The 9,350-nt window shown below is 32.3% G+C and overlaps 1 protein-coding gene across 3 annotated transcripts; it reads left to right on the top strand.

The window, feature by feature from the left end:
- The first annotated feature begins 4,634 nt into the window (after positions 1–4,634).
- On the top strand, positions 4,635–8,629 carry LOC25487792 (trichohyalin). 3 transcript variants are annotated; one of them, XM_024777512.2, is made up of 5 exons: positions 4,635–4,765; positions 5,200–6,918; positions 7,430–7,927; positions 8,060–8,232; positions 8,323–8,629. In XM_024777512.2, exons 2-5 carry the CDS (start codon positions 5,226–5,228, stop codon positions 8,410–8,412), a joined length of 2,454 nt encoding a protein of 817 aa, XP_024633280.1. In that variant the 5' UTR covers positions 4,635–4,765; positions 5,200–5,225; the 3' UTR covers positions 8,413–8,629. The 3 variants fall into 3 exon arrangements, with proteins under 3 accessions (XP_024633280.1, XP_013465252.1, XP_024633279.1); XM_013609798.3 differs by having other exon boundaries at positions 7,418–7,927; XM_024777511.2 differs by lacking the exon at positions 4,635–4,765 and having other exon boundaries at positions 4,826–6,918; positions 7,418–7,927.
- The last annotated feature ends 721 nt before the right edge of the window (positions 8,630–9,350 follow it).

Raw genomic sequence — 9,350 nt, 5'->3', positions numbered from 1 at the left:
ATGATTTTAAATCGAGCTTGAAGCACTCCAAAAGCACGTTCGATGTCTTTCTGACATCCCTCTTGATGTTTTGCAAATAACTTATCGGGTTCACTTTGAGGAAGTCTGATTGATTTGACGAAAGTTGGATACAAAGGGTATATACCATCAGCTAGATAGTATGTCATATTATAGGGACGTTGATTCACAAAGTAATTCACTCTCGGAGCCTTTCCCTGTTCCACATCATCAAACACTGGTGACCGGTCTAGAACGTTTATATCGTTCAACGTTCTCGGGCATCCAAAAAAGGCATGCCAGATCCATAGATCAAGAGATGCAACTACTTCTAAAATAATTGTGGTGGTCCCTTATCCCCCTGGTAAATTGACCTTCCCATGCTTTAGGATAATTTTTCCACTCCCAGTGCATGCAGTCAATACTGCCGATCATCCCCGGGAACCCCCACATTTCACTAACATGTAGTATTCTTTGCAGGTCATCTTGGGTTGGTGTTCTCAAATACACTTCCTCATAGAGTTGTATGATTCCTTTGCAGAATCTAAGTAAGCATTCCAATGCTGTACTACTTCCTATTTTGATGTATTCATTCTCCATTGGCATATAACCATTAAACGAGGGTGTTTGAGATGGATATCTCATCATAGATCCATAATTATGGATGAAAGTTTGGAACAGAGGATGACTGGTTGAAATTTGGTGCAAAACCAAAATTAGGTATGTTTTGAGGACGTTGGTTGAAAAATTGATTTGGATTTGGATAATTGTTGCGATTTTCGTAGTTAAAGGGGTAATTAGAAAAATTTTGGGTGTTGAAATGGTTATTATTGGGATCCATTTTACAAAAAGTAAGATTAAAACTTCACTTAGTTTGCTAATAGAAAGATAATAATAAAGATGAAGATAGTGAAAAACTTGGTTTTTTTTTGTGTCCAAATCAAATGATCCAAGTCTCTATTTATAGAGAAAAAAATCATGAATTTTGGTATTTTTTTTAAATTAATTTACAACGAAATAATTGAGGTCCAATTATTAAAAAGATAAGAATCCGAACAACCAATTAAAATGTGCCACGTGTCCTATCTATCCAAAACTCGTTTCTCTCTCCGCGCCTCTGACCAGCCACGCGCCATGTCTGTGCGTGTGATGCACGCGCCTGTTTTGGGCCAATTTGCTTGCGCCGCGTGGCATCCGTGGCAGGATGAAATGGTGTTGAATGTATTCATCCTCTCTCTCTCTTCTATTCCCCCATTCAACAGCTATTAAACATACCATTGGAGACAAAGAAGGAGTTGAATGACACGTTAAACATACCATTGGAGATGGTCTTAGTGTTATAATTCAACATATAAAAATATTGAAATTACGTATACGGAATGTTGTGATTGATGTTCAAACTTCAACTCTTTCATCTATGTGTTTGAGCTTTCAATGTTATTGTCATTTCATCTATATAAAAAAAATTATTATATCATTAATGCATGCACATAACACTATGCCCCTGTTTGGTTTCGCGTTTAGTTGGTATGAACGCGCGTTCATCACCTGCATACGTGGTTTGTGAAATTGGAATAATGTTTGGCAATCAATTATAAACGCGATTCATCCTTGTAGAATCGATTTTAGCGGAAGCCACATATTGTAGCTTCTGCCTTAGCCAGAATCAAGTTTAGTAATGTTCGATAATAGTTTTCATCTTTACCCTCTTCTTTTTGGTGTGTCGTTTTAGCACTGTTGTGCTTATGCTGCAGTTTTCATTTCTAGCGATTAGGAAGAGAAGAGATACATAATTTGGATTTTTTTTATTAAAAAAATGACATGGCTCCCATTGTTTGAGTCGATGGCTACTTATCCTTTGTTTTTTAAGCTTTCTTCCTATTGCTTCTTAAAAAATTGGCTTAATTGCACTTTTGAACCTCTATCTTTTTAAAAGTTGCGGTTATGGACCCCTAACTAATTTAAATACAAAACAGCCCCCTATGTTTTGATTCTTTGGCAGTTTTGGACCCCCAGTCCATTGTTGACTCAGTCAACGCTGACGTAGCACCCTAAGTGAGGTGCCACGTGTCAATTTTTTTTTTTTTTTTGTCTTGGGGGTCCAAAACTGCTAAAGAATCAAAATATAGAGGGCTGTTTTGTATTTGAATTAGTTAGGGGTCCATAACCGCAACTTTTGGAAAGATAGAAGTTCAAAAGTGCAATTAAACCTAAAAAATTAAAGAAAACCGAAAAATGTTACATAAAAAAGTTGTCAAAATTAATAAGTAAACTTAATAATGTAAAAAAAATTAAATTGAATAATGCCATAAAAAAATTATATTTTCGGGAAAATTAATATACCATAATAATAATGTAAAAAAAGTTATATAAATAATGAAATGTAATCCTTTCGGAAAAAATTAAATTGAATAATGCCAATAGCATATTTGTTGACTTTGTTTCTTTTATGGTTGTGGGTCTACTAACGATCGGCGTCCTTTGTATGATAGCTTGACAAAGTTTGGTTTGACTTTAGATGGTTAATAGCATATTTTTCATTAGAGTTGTATTATTTAAACATCATTTTATTCGACAATCTTTGCAACAATCAAAATTTTACAAAGAAAATAAATGATTGACACAAAAACTAAAGTAATAAAGAGAGAAGTAAAAATGTAATGTGAGTATAAAAGAGAAAGTTGTCAGAAATTGATTGTTCAAATATCATTACTCTTTTTATTATGTTTCAAATCTTTGTTTATTTTTGGTTGTTGTTGACACTTCAACCTTAACTTTTCCTCGTGGTTTAGGGTTGTTTAACCCTTTTATATTGAACAAATATAAATAATACGAGGTGTTCAAATATAATAAGTTAATTTAAAAAAATGAAATACCAAAAGAAACGAACGAGGGAAATGAGTTTCAGTAATCTGAGATATATTCATTTTTTTCTTCAGAAATATGGTATACATTATTTTTGTTTGACTGGTACTAATCACACCAAAAAAAAATAAATTACACCCAAATTTATTTAAAATTTTACAATAATACCAAAATTGTTCTCTTCATGTAAATTTCTAAAAACTCATATTTTATGATCATTCTGAACCCTTACCCCTTTTCATCCACAAATCACCATAGATGTGCAACCAAGATTTAAATCAATATATTTGTTATTGATCTGTACTATATTTATAAAGGTTAGTGAATTTTATGAATTTCATTTTCGATGAGTTTCTATTTGTTTATTGTTTGTTTTGGTATGAGATATGCTTGTCAATTTGATTTTAAGTGAGAGGTTAGTGTAAATTAAGTTTACGTGCATGTATATAAAAGGGGTTTATGTAGTTTACGTATGTAGGTTAATGTAAATTCAAGTTTACGTATGTTCAATTTAGGTTAGTGTAAATTCAGTTTACTTACGTTCAATCTAGGTTAATGTAAATTAAGTTTACTTATGTTCAATTTAGGTTAATGTAAATTTAGTTTACGTATGTATATAGTATGTATATAAGAGGTTAGTGTAAATTCAGTTTACTTACTTTCAATCTAGGTTAATGTAAATTAAGTTTACTTGTTCAATTTAGGTTAATGTAAATTTAGTTTACGTATGTATATAGTATGTATATAAGAGGTTAGTGTAAATCCAGTTTACTTACTTTCAATCTAGGTTAATGTAAATTAAGTTTACATATGTTCAATTTAGGTTAATGTAAATTTAGTTTACGTATGTATATAGTATGTATATAAGAGGTTATCGTAAATTCAGTTTACTTACTTTCAATATAGGTTAGTGTAAATTAAGTTTACTTATGTTCAATTTAGGTTAATGTAAGTTTAATTTACGTATAAGAGGTTAGTGTAATTTCAGTTTACAAAGTTTAGTGTAGATTTAGTTTACGTATGTACCTTTAAACTGCGATGGGCTCTGAAACGAAATGGTGGAGATGCGGCGAGCGAGCGAGTTTGATGAGAAAGAGTGATAGCTTTCAAAAACGCGGTGTGAGTGTTTGGAAAGAGGAATACATGAATTATGATTATGTTTCCAGGTTTCAGTGATTAAGCGATGAATGAAATGATTTATTAATTTGAAATTTTTATTTTAATTAAAGGGTATATTAGTCATTCTGGAGTGTAACTTGTTTTTTTTTGGGGTTTGACTAGCACCAGTCTTTTTGTTTGTGTTAACTCTTTTGGTTTTTAAAGAAATGAGCTCTAGTAATTTAGAATTGGGTCAATAAGTAAAGTGTAATAAAAAATTGTTTTTATCATTAATTGAATTCAGATTTTCTCGATCGATTCATCTTACGAAAAACTTTTTTTTTTTTAAGGAAATTTTACGAAAAACTTATTAACCATTTAAATCTAATTCGTTGGTCATGAAATATAAGCATTGATCAGTTAAATAAATGATATTTAAAAATATTTAGAATTTCGTTTTTTTGAGATTAAAAATATAGTTTTTAGGATCATTCACTAAAGATCTTAAAAAAAAAAGAAAAATCATTTACTAACGAGAACAACAACATTTAAATGCCCCCTCAAAAACACAATTTTGTCAAAAAAAATAAATATTAAACTATAATAAATGTTAAATCAACGGCCAAGAAGGGTCTATCTAGTGAACGGTTCATCGCAAGTTGTTGTTTTGGCCTTTTAAGCGTTTGAAGTGTGTTTTATGTGAACCCCACACAATCATTGCTCTTCACTTTCATTGCGATTTTGTCTCAAACCACACTCAACTGATCTCTTCTTTCGCTTTTCACCATCTTCATTTATTGCAACTGTAAGAAACAACAACTCAACCATATTTCTCTTTTTATCTTTATTATTATTATTATTTTTTTTTTAATGCTCAATGTTTCTTTTATTCTGTTACTACATTGTTTCATCTTCTTTTCTTTTACTTCTTCAAAATCTTTATATATTTTTTAATGGTTAATGTTTGATTTATTATTAGTTCTTGTTTTGTTACTTTGAGGGTTTGTTTGTATCAACATTTCATGCTTTGTTCAACAAATATTGTTTTTGTGATGAATTCTGTTTTCTTGGTGTTTATTGTTAATAGTTATATTTGACTTGTTTTTGTTTTATTTGTTGCCAATGTATGTATATATGTTACTCCAGTGATGGATGCTGTTTTGTTTTCATTTAACCTTGATCGCGTATTCATGTTGAAATTTCCTAAAGAAAGCTTCTTTTTTGTTTTGTTTTTCACAGGTGTGAGTGAATGCTACTTTTGAATTATGGCTTTTAAGGGTTCTGATAACTCAAATGCGAGCAATCCTGTTTCTTATGACGATGCTGATTATGATGATGATGTTCCTTTGTCAACAAGGTTATCCCGGATGTCGGATTCGAGAACATGCAGTAGCAATCGCGGCCGCGATGTTCCTGTTAAGAAGAGGGGTTGTACTACTACAATAGCAGTTAAGAGGGGATTCGATAGCAACGGTTCATCGCAAACTTCTGTTAAGAAATTAAAGGTGTTACCATATGATAATCCCAGTAAAGATAAAGACAGTACTCCTTTGTCAAGGAGAGTTGAAATTCCGAAGAAATCGACTGATAAATCATTTTCTTCGTTGAAGAAAGAACTTGTATTGGTAGAAAAATCATTTGAGGAATGTAAAAAGAAGAAACAACGAGAAGAGGAGAGATTGATTTCCATAAAGAGAGAGATCGAGGAGTGCTCCATAGAGCTCGGAAAGATGAAAAAGGAAGTTAGTAGCACTAATGAATCTCACAAGAAATTGCAGGGAGAATTTGATGAATGTGTCAAGGATTTTGATGCAAAGAAAGCACAGCTCTGTTTGATGAATGACTTGATTGGAGAGCGCAAGCAGGAACTCAGAACAAAAGAAACAGAACTTCGTCAAGTCAAGGATAACATTGACAAGGAAAGGAAACTCGACACTCTTTCCCGAAAAATTGCTGAATGTACTGTGGAACTTAAGACTAAAGAGAAAGAGCGTGATGCGATGAAAAAACAAATTGACGAACAAGCAGAAAGATTAAAATCAGAAAGGAAGAAGTTACTGAAGGTAATTCAATTAAGTAAGAATGATCCACAAACTCAAATGGTGGAGTTTGAGTCACTGAAGAAGCAATTTGAAGAGAGGGTTAAGAGGCTTGAGTTAAAAGAGAAAAGATGCGAAGAAAGAGCGGTGGTGCTTGAGTCAAAGGAGAAGCACTTTGAAGGCTGCGTAAATGAGATCAAGTTAAAAGAGAATCAGCTCAAAGACGAAAGGAAGGAGTTTACATTGAAGTTGGAGAAATTTGATTACCAAACGAGGGAGCTTGAATCTGAAAAGAAGCATTTTGATAGCCAGATGAAGGAGATGGAATCAAGAGAGAGGCAATTTGAAGGACGGTCGAAGCAGCTAGAGTTTAAAGAGGAGCAACTGAAAGTCCGAATGGAGGAGTCTCATTCAAAAGAGGAACAATTCAAAGGCCAAGTGAAGGACCTTCAGTCAAAAGAAAACGAACTTGATGTCCGGGTGAAGGAGATCGAATCAGAAACGAAGCAATTTGAAGGACAATTGAAGGAGCTCCAGTCAAAAGAAAAGTTACTTGAGGGCCAAATGAAGGAGATTCAATCAATAAAGGAGGAATATGAAGACCGAGGAAAGGAACTTAAGTCCAGAGAGGAGAAACTCAAAGCTCGAATGCAGGAACTCAAGCGTTTTGCAAGCCAAATGGAGGATTTTTATTCAGAAGAAATACAATTTGAAGGACAGGGGAAAGAGACTGAATCAGAAGACAAGAACTTCAAAGTACACGAGAAGGAGCTCAAGCCAAAAGAGAAGCAGTTTGAGGGACGCATGGAGGGTCTTGAGTCAAAGCCAAGTGAATTTGATGGACAGCTGGAGCGGCCTGAGTTAAGAGAGAAACAATATGATGCTTTAATAGAACCATTTGATGAAGAAACAGAATTCGGTAAAAAAAAAAAAATTTCATTAAATTTTAGAACAATTTCATTTCAACCGTGTCTTTCGAATGTTGTTGATATCTTTAATTACCTGATCTGCCTAGTTTATTAAAAACATGTTTAATCATGTTAATCTTGTATGTCTTAGTCAACTTGAAAATCTTCACTAGTTTTAATATCAGACATCGTCATTGCTAATTTGGAATATATTTTTTGCTTTAAACGCAATTTTTTTTCTTCTCATTTTAGCCATGGCTTAGTTGTTTATTTTTAATATTATGATGATTGATGGATCAATATATTGGTGCAGTTTTAATTCTTCAAGTTTATTGCAAATAGCATTAAGCTTATGAGTTACAGTACAGGTTCAAATTTTACTATACTTACAAACTATGTGGGAGAGGTTTTTCACTATTTCATGTTATATAACATTATATAAAGTATATATTGTCACCTTGATTTACCAATCCTTCAAATAAATACTGAGGAAGCTTAAATATGTGCTAGCTAATTATGCAGTTACATCGTACACATGTAATCAATTAAGTCCCGCCATTGATGAAAGAAGTTTGATGTTGCTCCCATGTGAGCAAACAGAGGAACTTGAGTTGTCTGACGATGACATTCTAGGTAATCTGCAAGGCTTTTCAGATCCATCAAAAGTTGTTTTGGAAATAATACAGAACCCTATTATTAAAAAGTGTAAGATGGGAGATGATGCTGTTATTATTGAGGATAGCCACATTCATCTGCTCAATGAACTTAGGAGAATCTCACCGGATATTAGACCTGATGTAAAAGAAGAAGCAATGAAGTTAGCACTTGATTTGAAAGCTAACATAAGTCAAAACAATGAAAATTCAGCGGCTGTTCTTGGTTTTCTACTTCTTCTGTCAATTTATGGACTGGTTCCTTCTTTCGACGAAGAAGAAGTTTTGAAGCTTTTCGAACTTGTTTCTCAGCACAACTTAGCTGTAGAGCTGTTTGGGGCCATGGGTTTTGCAGATAAAATATCAGGCAAGATATCTTAAAATTATCTCTTAACTTTTGAACAATTCAGTCCCATCTGCTATGTTTTTTGTTAACCAGAACTTATTTATAACTGTTCTGGACAGTTTTGATAATTTGGTATTTTCTTGCACCTTGCAGATTTTGTTGATAATCTGAGAAAGAGAGAACAATATGTTGAAGCTGTTTCATTCAGTTGTGCATTTAACTTGAGCAACAATAATCAATTAGTTGATCTCTTGCGAGAACATGTGCAGAATGCAAAACTGATTTCTGAGAGTACTTGCATGAAAACCAACTCCATCGAAATTAAGGTTCTTTTTTTCTTATTCAATTTATTTTATGAAACATTCCATCTTCACACCCTTTCATAATAGTTATAAATACTTTGAACTTGTACACAGGAAAAAGCCATAGATCAAGAAATTGCTAGTCTCGAAGCTGTAGTACAGTGTATTGGAGATAACAACCTAGAATCAGAGGGATCTACTTAACAACATTGATGATCGTATAATAGAGCTGAAGAGACAGAACGGCAGACAAAACTTGCCAACACATTCTGTTTGTTGTAAATGAATTAACAGTGTTCATGTAGTTAGCTTCAAACTCTTGCTAATTCTTGTAAATTGAACTGCTACTACTGATTTGTACACTGTTAGATATAAATAAGTTAATTGTTATCTAGTTTATGAAACATTCCATCTTCATGAACTGCTACTACTGATTGTGAACATAGGACATGACCAGTCTATTTTCTGTCCAGAGACAAATAAAATGTGAGTCTGAGAGTTGGTCTGCATTTTAAGATGAAAATGCAATATCTGTGGATCTACTTAACTAGAAAGATTAGAAGCAGGTCATTATCTAAATGTTCAATGTGCAAATGAATTAACATGATACTATGCCTTTTTAGTTGATTCATTTCCCTAATCATGCATATAAAGTATAAACTGAATTATCCTCTCTTTTATACAGAAAAAGTTAACAGGTTCGTCATTAATAAAAAATTTAATATCCAAAATATTCTTGGACACGCAGTCTTTCAGAAATACATACATTTATAGGATCAATTCCAACATTATCAAATTTTATGACCGAAATAAAATAACAAGGATAAAAAAATAAATGTTTTAATAAAAGTGAGTTAAAAAAAATGAGTGTAAGAATAAAAAAACTCCAATATCTAGCTTCAATTATAAATTAATTCTATCAAAAGCAACAAAACATTTCAAAATTAAATTCTTAATTTCTAGAATCAATTTTGACTCTTTGAAAAATGGAACATATCTTTTATCACCGTCCCCAATTTACAAAACTCTATGACATATTTTATACCTATATATTAGTAAAAATTAGTAACCACTAAATTACCCTTAATTTACATTATATATTCAATTCAACTTTTCATCTTCTAAAGTTTTTTGATAGTATT

Source organism: Medicago truncatula, chromosome 2, assembly GCF_003473485.1.
Source record: "Medicago truncatula cultivar Jemalong A17 chromosome 2, MtrunA17r5.0-ANR, whole genome shotgun sequence".
Taxonomy (NCBI): Eukaryota; Viridiplantae; Streptophyta; class Magnoliopsida; order Fabales; family Fabaceae; genus Medicago; species Medicago truncatula.
Note: the sequence above shows the minus strand (reverse complement) of the source record. Positions and strands in the feature narration are given on the sequence as shown.

Coding starts and splice junctions, on each gene's coding strand:
- LOC25487792 (XM_013609798.3), top strand. CDS start 5,226: ATGGCTTTTAAGGGTTCTGATAACTCAAATGCGAGCAATCCTGTTTCT. Junction 6,919..7,417: donor TGATGAAGAAACAGAATTCG/GTAAAAAAAAAA, acceptor AATATGTGCTAG/CTAATTATGCAGTTACATCG. Junction 8,233..8,322: donor CCAACTCCATCGAAATTAAG/GTTCTTTTTTTC, acceptor ACTTGTACACAG/GAAAAAGCCATAGATCAAGA.